The sequence below is a fragment of the Chlamydotis macqueenii genome, chromosome 2 (assembly GCF_036417535.1).
Source record: "Chlamydotis macqueenii isolate bChlMac1 chromosome 2, bChlMac1.mat, whole genome shotgun sequence".
Taxonomy (NCBI): Eukaryota; Metazoa; Chordata; class Aves; order Otidiformes; family Otididae; genus Chlamydotis; species Chlamydotis macqueenii.
The window spans coordinates 135,578,457-135,603,631 of NC_141557.1; the positions used below are offsets into that span (position 1 = coordinate 135,578,457).

The following is a 25,175-nucleotide window of genomic DNA, read 5'->3' on the forward strand; positions in this document are numbered from 1 at the left end:
CAAAAATCTCTTGCATGAGAAGAGGACTTACATATTTCCTTTGCCGTCGTACACCCATCTAGTGCTGCCGAGTCCTTCATAGTCTGAAGCCCAATAATACAGGCATGCATTAATGTGCAAGATAAACAGCAAGTATCCAGTTGTTCGAATGACCCTACAAAAGTCAACAGATTCCTGTAAAACATCTTAAATTTTTCCTTCAATCTAATATGGAAGTCATTGCTTCTTTGGATCAATAATGTTTGTATTAAGCATCCACTAAGTACTTCCCCACCTGTAGTCAACTCTAAAAAAACCAACTGGCAGCTACCTGTCTCTCACGTTTGTCCAAGGTCAAATAAATATCTTTCCTAAAATATTTGGCACAGGGTAATTTTAAAATTATGGTTCCCTAAGGACTTTATAATCCACTTCTTTAACTGGCTATGAATATTTACAGAAATTTGAAGCTGTATTAATGAGGCTAGAGGGTACAAATTAATTTGTTTGCCAAACTCTGTTCAAGATAGGATCTAAAATTGTGAACCAAAGCCAAGAAATGTCTGACGTCAGAAACGGACTGCTTTACAAAAGCTGTGCTAGCAAGCCTGCAGTAGATCTGCTAAATAGTATGATTTAGTGGCTACAGCAGGAGATATCAATCCTAATCCCAGTTCTTATGCTTATGGTCAGTTCTTTGAAGAACACCAATGATGAACTACTTAGGCACCAAGCAGCTTTCTGTTTAATACAATAATGATCTCATTGTATATCCTCTGTTTAGTGCCTGGGGACCAAAAGAAAGGAATAAATAAGCAAGAAAAAACACAGGACTTACAGGACACAGGACACAGGGAGGCTGCTACATAATGAGTTTATACGCTATAGCTAGAATTCAATGCAGTTTGCAGTGCATAGTAAGTAAGTGCATGGTTTTATGAAAACTTACTAAGTTCTAACTAAATTAGATCTATAAACTAAGTTAAAGGGAGATATCTCTGTGGTTGCTTCTGTATTATCCATTCCTTTGCTGGTTCTTCATGTGCCATTGCATGTCCTCTTTTGCCTTTCCATGCCATTGAGCAATCTACCTCTGTGTGCTCTTCTTCTTTAGGATGTTGATAAATGAATGTCACTTCTTTGTTTAAATGTTGGTGTGCTTCCAGGACAGCTCTGTTTAAGCTTGCAAGCTATTGCAAACAGCAGATAGCAGATGTGCTCTAGTAATATTGCAATATTGACCATGCTGGGTCTTGTGCACAAGCATCTCAAAAATACTTTAGCAGAACTTTCAAACTTTTAAGTTTTGTTTTATTTTGCAGGTACATGAAAATATGAAACAGATGATGTTTCAAGCTCCTTTTCAAATTAAATAGTTTCTAAATCTCATAAAATATCTCATTTACAATGTATGAATACCAAGTCTACTGTTTAAGTGTAATAATCTCTGAAATAGAATAAGATGGTAGACAACAAGTTCTTATTTCTGCTCCAGCAGCATGCAGGAACAATACATGCCCCAAAACTGGGTCAGGAAAAAAAAAGGTCCATTGGTGTAGGAATTGCACAGGCTAAACTAAGGATGATGACTGTGTCAGTAGATGACAATAATGGTGACACAGTAGATGGGTTCACTGAGTCTTAGCAGCATCACTGACTGCTGAGGGGCCTATGGAACTTGCCATACCCATGTCCATGGACTGTTTGAGTTGGTTCCAATATAATTCTAGTCAATGCAGAAGGTGAGAACACAGTGCAGTGGACAACAGTTACAACCACTATTTGAGATCTGTGCTGAACTGATTCTCATTCCAAGTTTGGTCAATGCAGTGGAGGATCAAGTTTCTATATATGCCAGGTTCATGGTGAGGGCATATTTGAAGAAAAATGTTGACACAGGCTCAAGCTCATGACTCTTATTAAGTACAAATAAACAGCTACCCAGCATTTGGCACTGCTATTAGCAACTTAAAGAAACCATTCTTTAGATCTTTCACTAAAGAAACTTCTGATCAGTTAAATTTTGACAGGAGCCTCAGTTTGGTAAACATTTTGCCTGAACTAGGCCAGCTGAACTGAGCTAGATTTCACATGTGAGTGAACCTTTACATTTATTATTTTAATGATTGCAATAAAGACAGACATTTTAAAAAATCTTAAATTGAACAGTTAAAGATGTATCATATTTCATCCAGTGCTTCACTAACAAGTCATGAAATCAAATGAAATGCATTCTGTGCCAAGATTTGCACGCTGCGAGAGTATAATAAGCACATACCTGTAGATATATGCTTTGTCCAGGATAGCTTCCAAACGATCGTTAAACTCAAAGAATGTGTTATGCTGAATGGAAAACAAATGAAAGTAATATAATCACTATGCTTCACTACAATTCTTTTTCTAATACTGCAGACATTATTTCACATACACATTTTGAAAATAATGGATTTTTCAGTAGTCTGACTTTCTTTAAACATTTAACTAAAAGGTGAACTGCAAAGCAAAGATGAAAATTGAGTTAAACATTGTTTCGGGTGTTTTGAGTGTCCCATTAATTTGATTATAGAAATAACCTTGATGTTGAGGTCAGACTGCTGCAGATTAATTACTTCTACTTTCTCAAACATACATAATTGCTTGGGCAACTTTATCAGAGAGAATAACACACATAAAAATCTCTTTTTACTCTTTCTGAAATTCCAGTAATTCTCAGGAAGTTGTCATATGTATCAACAACCACATTCTAGATGATACCATGTAGAAACACTTGCTACTGTATTGAATTCCTCCTCATAAGTATTTGTAGTATGCCTTTAATGATAGCCCTTAATATTCTCATGTGGCTTTTTTCTTTGTTTTTGCTCAGTACACATCTGTTTGCCTAATATGAGGTACTGTTTAACTTCATTCTTTCATGTTGTTCTTGTTCTGATTTATGTAATTTTGAAGTTTTGTTGAAAACTGAAGTGAAGAGCACCCTCATTTTATTCTCAGAGTTCTTGTTACCCCTCCAACTTTAAATGAAAGCCAATTATTGGTCAAGATATTACTTATATGAAGGGGAATGTAGTTAGCCACAGAGCGGCCTGCTAGGTACCATAAATGCAGGGAGAGGGCTCTTGTCTAATCACTTCTCAGCCCCTTCATTGCACAACTCCAGATGTCTTTGGACTTGATAACAAAAGTTTGTTAAATAGGTTGTGTATAGTTTATGTTGCCCTTAAAATTCCCTCCCTTGCTTGTAAGCCCCTGACATTAGCAATAAAAGGGGAATATACATTGGCAATAATTAGAAATCTTATTTTTTTTTAATCTTTGAAAACTAAACAAGTAATTTAAGATTAATCTAATTTAAATAATGGAAACAAACAAGCCTTAATCCTAAAACACCTTTTGAAAGAAGGAAATAATAAAGTCAGAAGAAAAATAAGACAATAAGGGCTTCATTTTGCTAGATTGTCTTTTATGTTTTGTTGATTTGTTTACTGGTGTTGTAGCTTATCCTGAAGATATTTTCCAACTTCTACATTTCATGTTCCTAAATATTATAAACAACTTTCTATTGGGTTGTAAAAACACTTCTGTGTGGTTAGCCATCCATCACTAACACAGATCTTACCTTTAGCATCCTATTTGCCCTAAATGCTGGGTTAAATCCAAAGAAGATGTATAAAACTTCAAACGGCAATACGGATATCACATCAAGCTGTTGAAGAGCAGAGAGGTGAATTTAAACTTCACAAGAATCATAATGCATTTACTTGCTGTCAAAAAACTACTTAGATTGAATCTTGATTGAGTATAATATTTGAACAGACAGCATGCTAAGCCCGTAACTTCCAAAGTCCTGTCAGGCAAGATTATCTCTTTGAAAACACCAACAGCTTTGCTCTGCCCTGCTTTTAAGTCCCCTGTGAGAGATTTTCATCTGTTTCATGGGGATTATTAACAGCATCTCAGATATTTGATTACTAATACTTTCTATTATTTCAATTATAGTTCTGACAGGACTAAAATGGTAGGCAGGTGGCTGGTGATGGGAGGTGGGGAGAGCACTCTACAAGCACTTCTTAGTAGCCCAATGGCTTTTAAAACCAGGCTGCCTAAAGCAATCTTGGGGAACAAGATGAATTACACTCCTTGCTTGTAATCTGCAGAAGGCATGTGTTCCAAACAACAGATTCATCACAGGATGATACACCTGGATGGTTTATTTTTTTTTTAATAGATATTATCTTTTGTTATATTTGGATGCTTCTCCTTCCCACATCACTAAGATTTTCCACATCTCCCTGCAGTATATCAACTGTGTGATTACTCTTCTTATCTGCCTACTTTTTTCTTTCCAAGAATTCTATGGAGAGAAGGAAAGCTGTGGCAAACTTGTTTTTTGCCTTTTAAAAGATGCTATGATCTCTTCCTCTGTTGCTGATGTCATTTGGGAACAAAAGAAGAATGTGGAACTGTAGGCTTCCTCTCACTGTAATTGTGAATGCCTTTGCCCTGAGAAATTGCCACAATTTGGGTTGGCAGCAACTAGCCTGCAGCACTGACCTTTTATTCCATGCAAGTAAGATGCAATTAATACCTGAACTGTGTGAAAAAAAGCAAATCAAACAAAAGAATTGATTGAGGACAAACAGCCTTTTATGGCCTCTCTCCCTCCCTCAGATACATGCTTAAGAGGAGGCAAAATTTAGTTTCTGACTTTTTCTGCTTTAATATCAGTAACTCTTAATTAGTACTTAATCATATGACAAATTCCCAGATTATATCTGGGAACACTCAACTCTCATTAGTTTCTGCAGAAATCAAGAGCACTAAACACAGTGCAAGTGTGAGTTTAAAATAAAACCATACATATCCACTTAGTTCTCCTGCTGTAAGTTTGACTGTTCTACTCACTTGCCTGTGTAGGGGATATCCTGCACTTTCAGACAGCTTAACTTCAAGTATTTAAGTAGTGATGCCACGATCACTGAGACAAATTTAACTCTGAAACAACGCAGATGCGAAAGTATTTACGGAAGAGGGGAAGCAATAACAGATTTCAGAGATACGGGCTCAGTGTCACAGAGCTGTATGTGTATCAGGAAGTCAATAGACTACTTATCCTCTGTTGGCAAAACCAATATTTATGAACAAAATGAACAATTTCCCAAACCAAATGCATCTTTGTTTTTACAAAGTGCAATGAGCATCAAAAATCTTAGTTTGAATTTTTGTTTAGTTGTGTGACTGATGACCTATTCAGTATAACAAGGTACTTCATAAGAGTTCACTGAATAGAGTTATCACCTAAGTTAAGGTCTTTTTAGACTTCTGGCAAACTGCTATTTTCTTTCAGTGTATATGGGGATGACCTCACACACATTAATTAAACCAGAGAATTTTATTAATTCTATTTCATTAATTTAATATTATTCAGAATTAGTATTTATAATTGCATTGATAATTATTCTGGTTTACAATTAAACACTGTTCATGAAGATGGCAGTCTTCAGCTGGTGAGGGCTGACACGCCATCAAGCCAATGCTTTCTGATGATGTTCTTAAACCAATAGTGATCTTCAGTGAATTAAAAAATTCTGTGAAATCCTGCAGCCAGAATTTACATATTGACATCAGTAATACAGAGTTCTCTTACCCGAAATTTCACAGAGCTGTGGTAGAATTTCTTCATTTCCACCCTGTCTGACTACAGTATTAACAAAAGGAGAAAAAGGCATAGTCAAGAATAGAATGACAAGAATGAGGCTTTGCTACTCAACAATAATAAAAATTATATTCTGATAATAGGGATGATGACAGACAATATTAATGATGGTCTAAAAATATGAATGGAGAAATATCTGTAGGAAGAAGTAGTACATTTATTAGATTAATTGACATTAAACCAGATTTTATTAGACCTATTTGAAAAAATAAGATTTGGGGTTTGTCTGCACAGTCTGTCTGTTGGTCTGGCAAAATATGTTACATTTTTCCCGCAAATATTCCCTCTCAAGACATCTGTACTCATTGGTCCTTGACCCAAACCTCTTCAATTTCAGGGCCAAAAACTCCATTTGACTTCAGTGGTTGTAAGAAAAATGCAAATAACTTTTCTGATGGTCCTGTTCAAAATTAGCTCTTTGAAAGCTTACATTAATATGCTAGCGTATTAGCATTATAATAATCAACATTGCATTCATTAGTAATGATTATCTATTTATTTTTAAATTGCTCTCCATGGGAACTGATGCTAATACCTTAATAAGAAAGGGTAATCACAAGTAGATAAAGAAATGTATCTATTATTATACTTTCTGTATTTATATCAGGGACACTTTAAAAATAGCTTTAAAATCCTAAGGAATTTTCCCTGTCAACTTTTCACTATTATCAGTTTAATGCAGGAGGTCAGGCAGCAGATGATCTCTTCACACACTAAAATCTATGAATTGTACAAACAACTTTAAGGGAAATAAAAGCTAAGCTTCCTACATTATAGTTTTAACCTTGTTCATAAAACTTGAGTTTTGTAGGATTTAGGCAAGATTGCCAGTTGCTGAATGTCTTGGCATGGAAAAATACATTACACTGCACTGCATTTAATGTCTATCCAAACTATATTTGCACAGGTTTATCTCAGATTCCTCTGTAAAGGTATCAGTAATGTCTTGTATGCACAATGTGTAAAACTTTATGTAAAAGCACGGATATAAAGCTGGTTCTAAATTACATTTGAGGATATATAATTTTGAATTTTCTGTCTGTTAGGCACAGTAGTGTCACACTGAAGTTATCTAAACTCATTTTTTTTTCCTGCATCAGGTTTTCTTCTATAAGAAGTTAAAGAAACAAAAACAGGAAAGATTTTAAAGAAATGTTAATGTTCTAGATGCCCTTTTGATATCTTAAGGGCAAGCTTTTACCTTTTTTTCAGATACTCGCTTAGAGTTTTAATTTTACATTTAATTTTACACAAAAATAGTAGCAAAAAAAGCAAAACTGGAGGTACATATTTTCTGAAAATAAAATATCTCAAGTAAATTATTTTCAAAGCATCCTGAAATTACAAGGATTTGCTCTGATTTTGGCAAATACCCCCACAGTCTCACAATTTGTAACAAAACATGCATATCCTATCCAGCCCTAGCAGAATACGCACTGTCTTCAACTACAATTGCTGCACAAGGTGAATAGAAAGCTGAAAGTTTCACACACAGAAAAACATGCATACATGTATGAGTACATAGTCATAATCACTCATTCCAGTGAAGCTGCACCAATTTACTCCTGGTGAAAGAGAGCTTTATGCCTGTTCTGACTGCTCTTATCTGTTACTTTCAAATCTGTTTTTTTCTTTTTATAAGAATGTAGACACTGGATTTGTTTCCTTCTTCCAGACAGGATAATGGAAGGTCAGTGAAGAAGAACATATGTATCCACTGATAAACAAAGAAGTTGCATAAATTTGACATAGCTAGAGAAAATATGTCAGATTAGAGGGAATTTCTATAACGTACTTTAAAACACAACTACTACCTGTGGAAATCCCACTTCCAATACTTACTATTATATCTCCACCTTTTAAAAATTGCACTCGGGGCTGGAAAATCAGTAAGTCACAGAGGTAGCAGATATCACAGATGATGTCTATGGTAAACCAATATATTGTATTACTTGGGGTTTGGTATGGAAAGACAAAGCGAAGGGGAATAAACCAGCAATTCCAATTATAGGCGACTGTCACAAGCATGAGCCATGCTACGTAACGGCGATCTGAAAGAAAAGACATTGAATTCATAGGCATGAACTTAAAATCTTTCCTCATTCTTTTAGACATATTTATTCTACTACAGTCTCTGGGAATGTTTCTGCCAGGAGCAACCTACCGTTCTCCTTTTTTCAATGGCACAAGCTACTAAAATGACATAGGTTGAAAGTAGAAGTCACACAAATAATTTGCAAAAGGGAAAAAATGAGTTTATGAGAGCATATAGAATTTAATACATCTGAAGAAACTCAATACATTTTGCATGCTGCTGGTGTATGTTATAACTGACAAAATAATAATTTGACCTTAATGAATGGGAAAAATTCTACATCAAGAATCAGAAGAATTGGATTTTAATTGTTGTTGGTTTGCATACCACCTTTGTGCATACCATCTTTACAACTGTTACCACTTTTCATGTCTTTTCCCTGTTTGGACTGAATGTTCTTTAGAGTAGGATCTGTGTGTCCTCCTGAGTTGCAGACTGGAATGTCGATCTTATGGTGGCTCACAGGTACTATGCAGTACTTGGTCACTACAATCTGCCTTTACCCCATTCTATTACATAGCTTGTAGTTTACCTGTGTATGAGTCTATGCTCTCTGGTAGCCGCAGATATTCCATGTATTTTTTCAGTGGAGGTTTTTTGAATTTACAGCACAGCATATCACAGTAATGACCCTCCTCTGGCTTTGCTTCTGCATCCTCTTTCTTTTCTTCTTTTTTTTCTTCTTTTGGTGGTGGTGGAGGCTTCTTCTTTGATGGTGCTAGCCACATAAAAGGCCACAAAAGGTGACATTTTTAAAATGGCTCAATTACTGCACCCTGTTTCAACAAGAGCCTCATTATGTTAAAAACTCTTCTAGGAACACTTGACAGCGAGTGAAACTACAATTCCTTATAATACTGAATGTATTAGAAACAGAGTGGAGAATAAAATCACCACTGATACAATCAGGTACATCTGATATCAAGAACAGGGCACTCCATATTACAGAGTGCAATATATAGATTACTGTAATTCCTTGGACAGTGCCCACAACTAACTCCATAAAAGACTGACAAGAAATACTGTAATTCATAATTCAGCATTCATTAATGCCACTGGGCATTTCTCTTTACATGACTGTTGCAAATAATGTATGCAGTTAGGGAGGAGATAAGAGAAGATATCTATGGCATGGACTGATCTCTCCCCTCTCTTGAGACCTGATATGCAAGATGCAGCAGGTGAAACTAACAGGAAGCCCATAGTTTTGTATGTGTCTAGGCTTACAAAAGTCTTGTGGCACTCCTTTGAGCCCAGTTCTTCCATCTTTGGGCAGAATAATTTTGTCCACACATTTGTCCCATTAATTCTGGTGGCTTTACCTCTGAGTAGGATACACAGTCTTAGCAGTAAACTGGCAAACTGGATCTATAATGGCTTAGGAATTAAATTATTTTAAGTTCTACAAAGAGAACAAAAGAGGTAAATGAGCAAATAAACAACTTTTAGGAAAAAAAAAGGAATTCCTTTATCAGCTGGTACAGTTTATAGTACTTCAGGCAATATTTTTACAGCTTATTAAAAATAGGTAAGCAATAAAGAGCTTCTAAAAATGTCAGGATATAAAAGCACTACACTCAATTCTTTTTGAAAATATCATATTCATTTTGTTTCATATTTTGTCAAAAGTCAATGTTTAATTAATTTCTGATGAGTTTGTTCTATTTGAAGCATGTACTTAGAGTCCTCAGTGTGTCTGGAAGACTGCTGCCATGGCTAAAACTTTATTTACTTTTACACAGCAGATCTAATATCAGAGTGACTAATACCTACTCATAAGATACGTATGTTTCTTCTTATGTTTCAGATTCATCCCCATGAATAAACATAGCTGGGAACTCTTTTAAAATATATAAAACTACTTGACAGGGATGATTCTAGACATTGCCCAAGGTTTTTTCCCCAAATTCTTCAGTGATGGGGTTCAAAGGAAGCTTGTACCTAAGGACCTGGCTTACTGTATACTAATACAGATAAATTGACTTCAGCGGGCACAAATCAATCCATTTCAGTGGGTAAACACACTATACTTACTTGAAAATTTTATGACAGTTTTTTCTATTTCCACAAAATAATTTTCATCTTTAAATGCAACAAATGCACAGCTATTTCTAGAACCACTTACAAGATGTAGGACTGCCTTCAGGGGAGGACAGCACTGGGTCTTTCAGCTTTTCCTTATAGACTGTTGCCCTTTCCCGCATTTTTCTGACAATCTCTTGAAGCTGAGCATCAGCATACTCATTTGTTTGGAAATCTGAAGATGCTGGATTCTGTGTGCTAAGTAAACAAAAGGAAAAACAATGTGCTGTAAAGTACTGGAAGGAAACATTGCTGATTCTACTTCTGAGCCGAAGTCAGATGTTAAGACTGGATCTTTATTAGTCACAGGGCTTATTCACATCACTTAATTTACAGTCAGTGGACACCTAAGTTAACAATTCTTGCTTCCTTCTTATGTTAACTGATATTGCTGGCTACATGCAACAGCCTACATGATATTTCAGGCAAAGGAGGTCCTATACCCTGTTCTCTCTATAGCCCACTACACTAATGACTTCCCACTGCTGCTCTTCACCAAGTTCTGCTGTGACTATGTAAGACCTAAAGCTTTTCCTGTGTATTTGCTGAGATACAAGGCACGCTCTTCCTATCTGTGCATGAAAATGTCCTCATTATTATATGGTAATTTCCTAATGATGACAGGACATAACTGAACTAAAGACTGTGATGTGCAGGTAGGAGAGGAGAGACTATGCTTCCTAATCTTGGGAAAACTGATCTAATCTCATTTTTGTAATGGATATCAGCTAATATGAGGTAAAAAATATATGCATGTTTTACCAAGTGGAAGCAAAAGAATGGTGTTCCTGTTGGAGCTTCTTCTGTTTCCACTAAGAAGTTCCCCACTGCATGTTTACTCAGGGTCATAGTAACACTAAGCTGATATTCTGTCACTCACAGCATTTCTTCAAACCTCAGGATCATTCATTTTCAAACACACTTTCACATTCTGGACTGAAACTAATGCTTTTAATAGAATCTATGCATACTGTGCAGTCAATCAGAAAACCTAGCTGAAGGTGTTTCTTGATCAACTCTTTTGAAATTTTATCCTCAATTACTTGCTAGCTTCTGATTATGCAAACTGGGGCTGTTTTGGAGTGCCAGTCAGTTGGCAGCTGGGGCAGGTATTTGGAATTCCTCTATGTGGAGACCAGGATATGTGATTTCTTCTGTATCCTAGATTCAATGTTTTTCAGCTGGTGTCACACACTGGTGCCAGAGCTGGCTGGAAATGGCCATGACTGCTGCAGGGCAGCTTGAGACCTCTTCCCACACAGGTCACAGCTGCCACCCTTGTACTGAAACTCTGCCAGCTATGCCCAATGCAGAGTGTACAGGAGATAATGGTTCTTTTGTTTTAAAGATTCTCATCTCTGTCCCAAATACCATGTGGATGCGGATGTTACAGCAAGAGAAGAGGCAGATCAAGTGTGAAGCATACCTGAAATTTCAAAATTCTTGAGAAGACCTTCCCAAAGATGAGTAGAGGGAAAGTGGTATGACTATCTTGGATAGGAAAGAACTGAAAAACACTGTAAAGTGATCTTTGAATAAACACCATGTGTTCTGAAGACTTAAGCCTACTCTGAAGTTCCTGACAGAAGGAGCTGTAACTAAAAAAGGAGAGTGTCAGAGTGGGATGCCTGTAGCTTTTTAGAAGCACAGTTTTCTGGAGACACAACACATATCATGGTGTCCAAGATAGTATAATTTAAGGATGTGAAAATCCTTCAGCAGTAAAATCCTTGGATAAAATGGAGATAAGTTGTTAAAAGCAGAAGAAGCAGAAGTCTGGAAGCATGTGCTTATCATTCCTCTAATTTAAGTCCTCTGTAGTGTCTATTTCTTAAAACTCCCCAGACAGAAGATTAATCAAACAGCTCTGATATACTTTGTAATCTCATCACAGTTCCTTTTGTGTCACATATTCCCTTTGCTCAGGCCATCTGCAGTGTAATGAAATCCTTTCTTGTTTTGAGCTAACATGTCACAATTAGTTTTTCAGCTTCTATGCAAAGAATTTCGAATAATTCTTACTTTTTACTCTTGCTGTATTTGCTGAGGGCATTGGTCATCTTATAGTAAAATATACTTATCACAAGTGTTGTGCCAAAGGCCCCTTCTATAAGGGATAAGCTATAACATGCATGGGATTTTCTTCTTGTTGATGAGAAATTGATTTTCCTTGCCCTACTTCTTATTTGGTTGCATTATCTCCTCCTCTGTTATTTCCTAGTAACTAAATGCTTACTTTAAATTTTCTCAGTTTAATACAGGTGGAAGAGGCTTCATGTTGAACACTGTTAATTTGAAGATATGTATTGTACCTCTGCTTCATGAGGAGGTGCACTTTAGATTGTCTTGGCTAATGAAGCCCATTGCAACTTGACTAAATCACTTTTAATAAACTTGATTCCATCTCTCACGTTAGGTGGTGCTTTGCCCTGAATGTGTGACACCAGTGCTGTGCAGCTGCCCTTCACTGCATGCAGTGCTCTTGATGGAAATTAGGATCTGGTGCAGCACCTCCTAACTGGCCTGAGATCATTTCATGGGTAGAGTTCAGGCACTTTCCTCTTTTTCTCCTCTTTTTTTTTTTTGTTTGGTGATTTTGAAACCATAATTATGTTCCTCACAGTTATATGCACCTGCATGCACCTCACAGTTGTAATTACAGACTGTATTGATTTCATACTGGGCTCTTTTCAGTTTTATTCTCTGTATGAAAGATCTCAGGGGGTGATCAAGCTTGTGGGTATTGATCAGTTTCTGGTTCATTTCTGTCTGTGAAATATAGCTGAATAGTCTGTGCCGTACAAGGGCAGATCTGCACAGTTGGAGGAAAATCCGCTCCCTTGCTAACACACTGCTTAGCCTGGCAGAAAGATACTTTGCCTTTGGTTTCCTGTGCTGAGCTGAGCCGAGTGCTAGGATTTGTCTCTAAGCTGGTTTGTTGTTCTTTAAGGAAATTTATCTTTGTGTCATATGTTACAATAGGCCTAGGTCTATATTAGTTACTACATCATAAAGACCTTAACAGAGCAGAAATGTTTACTCCCTGCAGAAGTAGTAATTTCACATGGCCTAGGAAATTAAAAAGTCAGGACCAGAACTCATGTACTATGCATACAGTTTTGTTATTACCTCAAATATATTTTGTTTAACAATAGCAACATATGTAACAATAGACATATAATAAGAAGGTGATTTTCTTATAAATTTGTAGGTTTTATCTTTTTAACTTGTAGGTTTTAACTTGTTTGTTTAGTGAATAAAATTGCAGTGCCTTTATTTTCCCCATGCAAAGAGAAAAGGTTTAGACACCTATAGCACAGTGGAAGAAAGTGGCCTTGAAAGAACAGGCTGTGGAAATCGGTGTTGAGTGTGCTGATGTATGTAATATCTGTTAAGTACTGTGGCTTTGAAGTTTTCTGTGTTAAGAGTTCAAACAAAACAGGAATCAAGAAATGAAATACGTTATTTCAGAATATATCATGTTTACCCCTTTCTAAGTTGCAATCTAGAGTTTAATTATTTCTTGCCTTTTGGCTATGAACACCAAATACCTGAGTTCAACTCCATCTTTTATCTACCAGGTGACCCCTGAGAAAATGTATTTCATAAATGCACGCTGCTGCCTGAAAAAAATCCATACCACTTTTTGCTGATTTCAGTTATAACCTTTCTTTTTGCAGCAGTTAAGAAACTTTATCTGTCTACCTGGAAATAAAATTCTTGATCTTGCAATAGAACTTTAAATGCAACTATTGAGCACTGACAGTATGATTTATGATCATATTTACAATCTATGTCCTCAAAAAAATAGTTTCTCTTAAACAGATTATGGAGAATGTCTAATTCAAATAACCCATTTTCAGAAGGATATGACAATGCATAGCTATACAAATGTCCACAAAACATGGTGGTATAGCTGAGAAAGGTTTCAGTGAGACAGAAAAATGTAGTTCTAGGCATCATGAAAGGTATTTATTCAAAAACACATCCTCAAGTTGTGCTCACAATCCCAGTGTAGATAACATTATAGAAACAAGAACCCTCTCTCTGTCCTCTGTTCCAAGTCTAAGCTCACACATTGTAAATGACCAGGAAACCTAATGTTTCTCTGTAACAGGAAGAATATGTTAGTCATCTGCTTGGTACAGGACAGGGGTATTCCAAAAAGCTAATTTTAGCTATTCTGATTATTCTTCCTTTATGGTCAATAGAAGCTTTTCTGAGGAGAGGTTCAGAATTACTAAGACAAGTTTTTGCTCTGAATTGCCTGAGAAAGGAGCCTATCCTTCTCCTTTACCTGCACAGGAAGCTTATGGATTTTTAGGAGTGAGCTTTCATATTTTCTTTAATTATATTGGTACAAAATGTATTAGTGTGCTAATGACATTTGATAGGACATTGGATTTGGAGGATTAAAAAGTAGGACTTATTCCTATACAGGAAAAATTGAATTATTTATATGACTAATAGAAATGAGAACAAATCTAATGCTACATAATGCAGACGTGTATTTAGAAACAAATTGTAAGAATTTATTTTGCAAATGGTGGGATCATCAATTACAGATAACCAAAGGATAAATATCCAAGTGTTTTAGTCAACAACGGGGTGCCTATGAGCCATACTGTAATCTGGCTATGAAAACACTGGTGTAAATATAACCCTAGAATGCACCTGACGTATTGCTAGTGAAAGAAGCAATAATATTGGTATATAAGTCAATGGTGAGAGTTATTCTGACCAGCTATACTCAAAAGGTGAATTCAGGTAGGAAACTGTATAAAACCTCTGAGCATGATCAAGGTTACTGGAAACCTGGCTTTAAAAAACACAGCAAAACAGATTGAGAGGCAATAGGATCGCTGTTTATAAATTCAAGTTTTGGTGGAGAACCATGTAGGGAAAAGAGATATTTGAGCTGAGGAACAGTATTTCAATAAGAATAAATGTGAATAGAAACACCATGAGCTAGTATGGGTTAAAGGTCTGAAGAAAGTTTCTAAGCCTTTAAACACTGAGTTTCTAGACAGCCTTCTAATATGAGTGAGTAGCAGTTGAGAAAAGCGTGACAGACTTCAAGATTATATTAGCTAACATCATGAAAACTATTGTAGGCAGTGATTCCTGAGAATGTAAGAGAATGGATGCAGCATGACAGGAAATCCTTTTCAGCAAACAAACTTGAAATATATAAAAGTTTGGAAAGTGAATTCATGACTTTACTAGTATAGGTACCACCAGGTCAGCTACTACCAAAAATCTCAACAGCTCAATGACAAGAAAGTGAGTTTGTAAGATAAATATATTATCTTACAGTCTTAAAGAAAATGTTGACATGTTAGATCTCATGGAATTTCAAAAAGCTCTTAATTAAATTTTAATTTTCATTAGCAGACTTGAAACAAGTATCTTCCTCTGCCTCATCATCTCCTCTTTTAAGAGGGAAAGAGTTTGACAGAGACCCATCTTTAGTGAGCCAGAAGTTTATCTCTTTCTCTATTTGCTACATATTTTGAGATACTGGCAGTACATTAACTTCTTTTTGCAATAAAAAAGAATAAAATACATATTTATTTTCATTCTATTTTAGGATTGATTTATTCTTAATAATGCAATTTGAATTCAAACTGATGTTACCTTTGTCCTACTATCTATTTTCTTGCATATTTTATTAATTTAAACATAGTGATATAACAATATTTGGGTTGGTTTTGGTTTTATATAGAAGCAAGAATAGGCCATAAGCATTAATAAGCTTCATGTGTACACCATGTAAATAAAACTTTAAATTGGAATTTGTGACTTTCCTTTAGTTCAGACTCTTTGTACAGAAATTATGCTCATTTTGGCCCTAAGCAAGTGTTCCTGAAATAAAATGCAGAGATCATCCATTTCCCCAATCTCATGTTTTATTCATGCAGCAAAACAGATATAGAAGCAACAATATTCAGGGAAGCCACTGTCTTTCAGCATTAACTACTGGCTCTGGACTCAGAACCAACTTCTTGATGCAGTGCAGACTGAAATCTAATCATCTAGGCTGCATGAGACTACTGTTTAGTTCAAAGGTTTGTCACAGCAACTTCTTTGACAATCTTCCTAGTTATTTAGTCACAACAGGCTGTGAATCCTCTTATCTTCTTTACAGTACTCTCCAAGGAGAAGTCTGTCTCAATGCTGAACACATGGAACTCTCACTGAAGTACTAGATTAAAATGTGAATATTTTAATCAGCAATTTTGCAGTATGAACTATGCAAAAGAAAGTAGGAAGAACGTTGAAAGGATCAATTAACTTTGAAAAATCACCTTTCTTTAATGTCATTGGTGATATAAAGTTGTTTAATGGCACTGGATTTTTACTGTGATGTAAAAGATAAGGGCAGCATCATTTCTGACACTAATCACTTTAGAACAAAAGAACCATATGATAAGTGAGGCAGTCTTGCCTCACTTATTTCCTTATCTGGTGCTGTTGTGTCATTGGGGCTTTCTTATCTGTAAATGATTAAATCTATCTGGGGCATCTGACTCTTATCAGGAATTTTTAATAAAATGACTGGATAAAGATTAATTATAGGCATGAATACTTGCATTAATCGTGAAGTAATAATCAGCTTTCCGTTGCTAAATGACAATAAGTATTATATCTTAAATGTATTCATCTCTTAGATTTATGAAGACAGTGACATATTTCCAATTGTTTGGTGCAATTATATTACACACACTAGTGTACCTGTCACAAAGCTCATTGCTTTGCTTTTTTTCCCCACAATTGACTCAAGAGATAATAGCAGAGATAGTATTTTTAATAAATTATTATTTATTCCTTCACAAAAAAGGGTCTTTTTACTTTTAAAAAAGTTAAGTCAATGAAAGATTTACACAAAATGTTTTTAATTAAAGAAATATATCCCTGGCAAAATATGATAAACTATACCCTTGCTTTCTTACATATTCTAAAAAAAAATTTCTCTAATTCATACTGTCAGAAATAAATATATATGAATGTTATGAACATATGTAAAATAATGCAAGGAAAGAAAAAAAAAGCAGCATTTCAATCTGTATAATGACATTTCTGTCCCTTTACTTGCTTCATTTAGTCTTCAAGGAAAAACTTCTGAATCCTCTATCTTTTTAACTTCAGGCTACCTACTTGATTGTCGTGCAGAGTGAACAGCATTAAATAGCATGGGTAACTGCATCCTGCAGAACAGATAGAATTTAAAGGCTGTAGGAAAATACATCTCAGCAATGATTACAGCAAGTGTAATCCATTTCAGTACAGGCAGCACAGCATCACTTTTCTATTTAATTTGCAGGTTCTCAATTTAGCCATTGCACAAATTCAAATCCAAGCACTGAAAGTGACAAGGTCTGAGTGAAAAACCTTAGCAGAAGGAATATAAAAGTGCTAAGAAGACTATTTTGATTTTTTAATATTCTAATGTCTTTTCAGTCAGGCTTACAAAATGGTTGTGATCCATCTGTTTACAATTTCAAGTACTGCAGTGATTAGCTGGAAACAACTAAGGAAAGGTATTAGACTCTTCATAAAATATGCTTGTAACTAAGTTTAAACTGGGAATTTTCAGAAGTGCCCAGCATTAGCCTTGTTTTACTTTATCTCAGGTTGATTGGAGTTTCGTGCCATCTTTTTGGGTCCATGGTGTTCAAGGAAATAAAGGATTTCTGGAAACTGTTCCGGAAGTCAAGGATTTCTGGAAACTGTTACAGAAACCAAGGATTTCTGGAAACTTTGCAGTGGGTTGACACTGGATATGTTTCATCGGGTTGCTGAGATTTTGGTCTTCTAATAGGACATAGTTTCTCTAAGATGCGTCTGCTTGGTGAATTGATGTGTAGCAACTAGTGGATGGCAAGCACTAATAAGCACAGTAATTTTCTTGGTCAAGGTAATTGAGCTAAATTAAGTGCATTACTCACTAGGAACATGCCACCAGCAGGAGTTCTCTTTATTAACCTGGCTATGCACCATATAGCAAATTGCCTCTTAATCTTTGGTGGGTTTGTTTTGGTTTTTTTTTGCTATTAGCCAAATTATAGAGGAAAAAAAATCTCCTTTATGGGCCTGAGAAGGAGCGGTATAGCCTACTAGGTAATAGGATGTGGCTATGAAAAGGGCAAACTACTAGCACAAAACTCAGTCTTTCTGAACCACCTGCATTCATATGGCAGTTTACAACACTGGAGCTCTTTTTTTTTGGAAAATGTTGAGAGCTGGGTTCCTGCACTTGCACAAGCAGAATCAGAAGAGTATGTTTACCAGGTGTGAATGTTAAATATATTTTGTATAATTTTTATATTTTGTTAAAATCTATTTATTTTATATGAACATGTTTGGTTCATAATATCTAGATTCTGAAGGCGATGTATCAAATATAATTTTTTGTTCCTCTCTAAATATAACCCAGAATGTGTAAGACCTTGAGATGAAATCTAAAAGCATCTGAAGTCCCCATTACCCACTGTGTATTTTTCTTTATGTACTCTTGGATATGAGGCCTGCGAATATGGATTGTCATTTTACACAGCATTTTGCAGAGTAGGGTTCATGATCCTTGACTGGGGTTTCAGAGTACCGTCTTAGTATAAATAGTACATTGTAATCACCTTGGTAATCTGGAAAGATCAAACACTCTTAGAACTTTAGCCAGGCTTAGAGGCTTTTAAAAGACACAGAGGAGAGAAGACGTTAGGGAAGCTCTTTGTATCCCTCCATTTTCTCTAATCTATCCTTTCAGATGCTTTGTTTATCATTCTTCCATGTTATACTTCCTAGAAGTTTCTAGAAGTTCGTAGAAACTTCCTGCAACTTCTTTGTCTCATCCCCTGATGCTAGACGTCCACTGCTACTTGTTCCTTAGGCATCGGTTTCCCCTCTATTCTTACATGCCAAAAAAACTTTATACAATCCTCCTCTTTATCTGCTACCACATGCCACAAGCTCTGTGTTAGCTCCCAGCCCTCAGTGTAGGGTCGTACAAAGCTCTCACATTTGCCTCCCCTATGTCACCTTTGTGGTCATCTAAATCATATATATTTTTTTAAATTATTTTATTAGATTTTGGGTTCCAAACAGTAATGTCACAAAGCATGTTGCCATTTTCTCTTGTGTATGAATGACTGTATTCCTCTGTTTGCAGAGCAAGGTGATCTGGAGACCTTTTCTGTCAGTGGTGGCTGTAAGGCTTGGCTGACAGCTACAGTTCTCGGTGAGCGCAGACGCGACTGTGCCTGGGCTTGGCCATGGGCCTCACTGATTCTGACCCACGCCTGCAGACTGATGTCCTGCCTGGCCTCAGCCCGGCCCTGCTGGGCCATCCCGGGGTTGTGCCTGACCCCCATACCAGGCACTGACTGCCTGCCTTCCTGGCTTGGTCCCAGACCTGCCTTGTCACCATGGACTTGCCTGGTGATCTGGGCCCTGGGCTAGCCTTGGTTGCTACCCCTGGGCCTGCCCTGCTCGCCTTTCTCGGTGCTGGGCCTGCGCCCTGGCTGGGGAGGCTCCTGCTCTGTCCACCATGTTGCCAGCACCCCGTCCCTGAGGCAGGGGCTGGTCCTTGTGGCTCCCTGGTGATGTGCCATATTTGCTTAAGTGCTGTGCAGTATCTCATGTGAAATGCTTGCATTGCCTTTCAAAAAAGTGCAGGATTGTGTATGCACATACATGTTTTTATGAAACCTCCCCAACAGAAAGCAATCTTGATATATTATAAAGGCTGCAATGATGTTTTGTGCTAGTTTCTTGTTAATAAGACTCCAATGTCTTCTGTTAGAGTGCAAATTAGGTCCTGAGTGTTGTTCTGTTCCCTCATTTCTTGCTGTGAAGAGATAGCATAGTCTTACCCTTCCCTCCCAGAGATTATTACTGCTCAGCAAATAGCTATTCATGAAAATTACCTGTCATTCTGTTACATTATCATTAAAGATGGAGGGGAGAAACAATATATTGGCAGATAGGAATGACTTGTGCGCAACCCTGTCTAAACCATTAGGAAACAGACATTAAAAGTTTCAGTCAGTCGGCTGTAATACAGTGCCTTGGCACATCAGCCGTTCTTGTGTCTCCTCTTTCAGATGTAGTGTTCAGGTGGCTGAAACCAGTGCTGTGTCTCTCTATTTTTTATTAATGTCCATCACCAGGTATTGCTGTGTTCTAAAACTGAGGAAGTGTTGAGAAAGAAAGCCAGAAACCTTTTTTTTTTCTTGTGGACAAACAGTTTCTATGAGAATTTTCAGGAGAAGTTTAGTCTTGTCAAAGCTGTTGTTCACTTAGCAAGATAATAAAATGATTTGCTGTTTCAGAGGAAGTTCAAAAACCTGTTTTCCTATTAATAGATAATACAGATTGTGTTGCACCATGAGGCCTACAAGAAAACTGAGGTGGGACTTTTGACAAGGGCATGTAGTGACAGGACAAGGGGTAATGGCTTTAAACTGGAAGAGGATAGATTTAGATTAGACATAAGGAAGAAATTTTTTACAGTGACGGTGGTGGAACACTGGAACAGGTTGCCCAGAGAAGCTGTAGATGCCCCGTCCTTGGAAGTGTTCAAGGCCAGGTTGAATGGGACTTTGAACGACCTAGTCTAGTGGAAGGTATCCCTGCCCATGGCAGGAGGGATGGAACTAGGTGGTCTTTAAGGTCTCTTCCAAACCAAAGCATTCTATGATTCTATGAAAAAACTATTCTAATGCAGCTGAACTGGAGGAAGGAGATAGCTGCTGCAAAATCTTGCAAACTGTCGTATATATAAGTAGTCTTAATAATTTCAGATAAGTTAAGTACATTAGTATAGTTGTTCATAAAGCAATATTACCAAGTATTTTAAAATTTAAAGTCCTTATGTGGAAGCTCATTACCTTCCCCTGAAATTCTACATGGAGAGGCACAGGTCTGATCTAAATTAAAAGTGTGCTGTTTCAAGCAGAACAGCTGCATTCTTCCCTCTTCCTTACTCTATGGATCTGAGTCTGTACAGAGGCATTTTAAAAAATTAAAAGTCACAGTAACAGAAGATAATGTTGAAGCTTTTCTATTAACATAATTTCCATGAAAGTTGAGGTGCTCTGGATGTATATGGGTTGTCAAAAGATACATATCCACAAAACTTACCTTATTATGTATCTTACTCACAGTCCATGGGCATACTGATGATTTCTCACTGTGCAGATCAAGTGGCTTTTTGTTGAACTTTGACTCTTGGAGGATGATTAGTATAGGAAAATAGTCCAAGTCAAAACATAATACCAGGACCCTGAGTACACAAAGAGGCCTTAATGGCCCTGAGCAGTCTCCAGTGGGACCTCCACCTACACCGTCTATGCATGGGCCTGGGCTGTCCACTTAAGCTCCGGCGTCAGTCACTGCCTGAGCTACACCTGGGTGTGCCTACCTCCAGTTCTGTTTCTGGTCCTGTCTCCTGGATGAACTTTGGAGCCATATTGTAGCCTTGACTCCAGTCCTGTTGCTGACTCTTTCTTTTTTGCTCTTGACTGGACTCCCTGGATGGACCCTAAACCTCTTTCATCACTTTGCCTCATGGATGGACCCTGTTACTAGATCCTGCTCTGCTTACTATGTTCAGACTCTGTGGGACTGCACCTTGTTTGTAAGAATCATAGAATCATAGAATGGTTAGAATTGGAAGGGACCTTCAAAGGTCATCTAGTCCAAACCCCCTGCAAGGAGCAGGGACATCTCCAACAAGATCAGGTTGTTCAGAGCCTCATCCAGCCTGGCCTTGACCGTTTCCAGGGATGGGGCTTCCACCACCTCTCTGGGCAACCTGTTACAGTGTTCTACAACCCTCTGTGTAAAAAATTTTTTCCTAATATCCAATCTAAATCTACCTCCCTCTGTATTAAAACCATTACCCCTCGTCCTATCACAACAGGCCTACTGAACAGCCTCTCCCCATCTTTCTTGTAGGCCCCCTGGAGGTACTGGAAGACCACTATAAGGTCTCCCTGGAGCCTCCTCTTCTCCAGGCTGAACAGCCCCAACTCTCTCAGCCTGTCCTCATAGGAAAAGTGCTTCAGCCCTTTTATCATCTTCGTGGCCCTCCTCTGGACCTTCTCCAACTGGTCCATGTCCTTCTTGTGCTGGGGGCTCCAGAACTGGACACAGTACTCCAGGTGGGGTCTCACCAGGGCAGAGTAGAGGGGGAGAATCACCTGCCTTGACCTGCTGGCCACACTCCTCTTGATGCACACCAGGATGCGCTTGGCCTTCTGGGCCGCAAGGGCACATTGCCTGCTCATGTTGAGCTTCTCGTCCACCAGCACTCCCAAGTCCTTCTCCTCAGGGCTGCTCTCAATCCATTCCCTGCTCAGCTTGTATTTGTGCCTGGGATTGCCACGACCCAGGTGCAGGACCTTGCACTTGGCCTGGTTGAACTTCATGAGGTTGGCACGGGCCCACCTCTCCAGCCTGTCAAGGTCCCTCTGGATGGCATCCCTCCCTTCCAGTGTGTCAACGGCACCACACAGCTTGGTGTAATCGGCGAACTTGCTGAGGGTGCACTCTATCCCACTGTCCATGTCACCGACAAAGAACACTGCTTGCGCTGCGGTTACCCTTGACTTCCATCTCCTCTTAGCTCAGAAAGCAGCTGGCCCTTGCTGCTCCCTGAAATACAGTTGTACAAAATCTGAAACTCCAGTTGAGAAAATTCTACCAACCATTTTACCAACCTTGATTTCATTCAGACAAGTAAATTATAGTTGTTTCTGTAACAGTATAATGGAAACATAGAATGATTTTATTTGGAAGGGACTTTTAAAGATCCCATCCAACCCCTCTGCCATGGAACCTAACCACTTCCACTAGTTAGGTTGCTCAAAGCCCCATTTAACCCAGCCATGAACACTTCCAATGATGGGGCATCCACAGTTTCTCTGGGCAACCAGTGTCTCACTACTGTCATCATAAAAGAATATGTTCCTTACATCTAAAAAGAAGCGTGGCCAGCAGGTCGAGTGAGGTGATTCTGTCCATCTACTCTGCTCTCGTGAGACTCCAGCTGGAGTATTGTGTTCAGCTCTGAAGCCCCCACCATAAAAAGGACATGGACCAGTTGGAGAGGGTCCAGAGGAGGGCCATGAAGATGATAAAAGGGTTGGAGCACCCCTCCTATGAGGACAGGCTGAGAAAGTTGAGACTGTTCAGCCTGGAGAACCTTGTAGCGACCTTCCAATTCCTAAAGGGGGTTTATAGGAAAGAAGGAGAGAAACTCTTTAGCAGGGAGGTAGATTCAGACTGGACATAATGAAAAAAATTTTTACAATGTGAGTGGTGGAACACTGGAACAGGTTGCCCAGAGAGGTGATAGATGCCCCATCCCTGGAAAGATTCAAGGCCGGGTTGGACGGGGCTCTGAGCAACCTGGTCTAGTTGAAGTCATTGCAGGGGAGTTGGACTAGATCTTTAAAGGTCCTTTCCAACTCAATCTATTCTATGATTCTATGATCTAATCTAAATCTACCCATTAATCTACCCGCTTTTAGTTTCAAACTATTACTCCTTGCCCTGTTGCCACAGGCATATTGAAAAGCCACAATAAAATCATCCCAGGGCCTTCTTTTCTCCAGTCTGAATAATCCCAACTCTCAGCCTTTCTCCATAGGAGAAGTACTCCAGCCCTCAGACCATTTTTGTGGCCCTCCTCTGGACTTGCTCTAACATGTCCATGCCTTTATTGTACTGGGAACTCCAGAGCTGGAGGCAGTATACCAGGTGGAGACTCATGAGAGCAGAGCAGAATGGGAGAATCACCTCCCTTGACCTGTTGGCCGTACTTTTTGTGCACCCTAGGGTACAATGGGCTTTCTAGGCTGCAAGAGCACATTATCAGCTCATAGCAAATTTTTCATCCACCAATATCTCCAAGTCCTTCTCCATGGGGCTGTTCCCAATCCATACATCACCCAGCCTGTACTGTTACTGGTGATTGTCCTGATCCATGTGCAGGACCTCGCACTTGGCTATGTTGAACTTCATGAGGTTCATGTGGACCAACTCCTCAAGCCTATCAAGGTGTCTCTGGATGGCATCTCTTCCCTCCAGAGAATCAACTGCACCACTCAGCTTGGTGTCACTTGCAAACTTGCTGAGGGTTCACTCAATCCTACTGTCTATGCCATTATTAAAGATGTTAAATAGTATTGCTCCCATTACAGACCCCTGAGGGACATCAGTTGATACTAATCTCCATTTGGACATTATCCAAATATAGATTAAACAGTGACAGGGAAAACTCTTGCACAATGGGACTCTCAGCTGATTATCCTGTTGAGTTGTAGGAACAGTCCTTGATATGGTTTTGACTAGTCAAACTAGTCAAACTTTTCTGAATAATTCCCAGGTGTGGCAATACCCAGAAACTAGCATTGAGTACAGATAATTCACAGCTGACACTTTTTCAGGAGGTATTCTGCAGTGTTCTAGTTGTCCTCAGTGCTAAAGAGTGATTTGAGCATGTTTCATTTACTGCTATTTCTGTAGACTGCATATATCTATTTGACTTAAATTCTCCATATGCATGCACATTTACATAGATTTCTCAAGGGATAAAGGCAGTTGATTTCCTTAAAAATATTCTACTGAGTAAGTTTGAACACCTAGACTCAGTAAGGTAGTGACCTTGATCAAGAATGGTGTCTGAATAGACTCCCATGAATCTTCAGGGGCAATGAATTAAATTCTCTCAAATGCACAGTTTGAAAATAATTCTCCCTCCAGCTCTGAAGGTCATATAATAGAACGGTTTAGTTTAGTTTCATACCACTGCAATGGCACCAGCACTATGCTTTCCAAGCTTTACTGCAGAATTTAGCAAGTAACTGTTTTGACAGTAGAATTTTCCAAAGATACACTGTCTTTTTAGAAGCTTTTGCTCAAATTAGACTGACTAGATATATCTGGATACACACATGACAGTGAGTCACAACAGCTCTGAGAAGAGAAGGTTTAACATAAATATTTTAAATTTATTTTTAACAGACAGATTTTGTCTTCTACTAATAAGCAACATACCCCCTTGTTTCATAGGCATATTGTAATTATGTTAGCCATGGTTACAGGAAATACCAGTGGAACTGTAAGCATCTAATAACATATCCTACTATGACAAAAAAAAAGACAATAATTTTTCTAGGTTTTCCTTGTTGACGTATTGACTCATATTCAAATTGCTAAGTTATTTATAACATTCCCAGTCATTCTTATCAGACTTATTTTGAGTTGCATGTATTATTTTACAAAGGTGTATGCATT

At 38.0% G+C, this 25,175-nt stretch overlaps 1 protein-coding gene across 1 annotated transcript in view; it reads right to left on the reverse strand.

Moving 5' to 3' along the window:
* Positions 1-25,175, reverse strand: part of CNGB3 (cyclic nucleotide gated channel subunit beta 3) — a 67,516-nt gene that overhangs the window by 24,293 nt on the left and 18,048 nt on the right. Inside the window, exons 4-10 of the mRNA XM_086740991.1 lie at positions 9,916-10,070; positions 8,323-8,508; positions 7,538-7,746; positions 5,627-5,677; positions 3,599-3,685; positions 2,258-2,322; positions 32-154 (exon numbers count right to left, since the gene is read on the reverse strand). Coding sequence (XP_086597117.1) covers positions 32-154; positions 2,258-2,322; positions 3,599-3,685; positions 5,627-5,677; positions 7,538-7,746; positions 8,323-8,508; positions 9,916-10,070 — 876 coding nt within the window. The remainder of the gene's footprint in view (positions 1-31; positions 155-2,257; positions 2,323-3,598; positions 3,686-5,626; positions 5,678-7,537; positions 7,747-8,322; positions 8,509-9,915; positions 10,071-25,175) is intronic.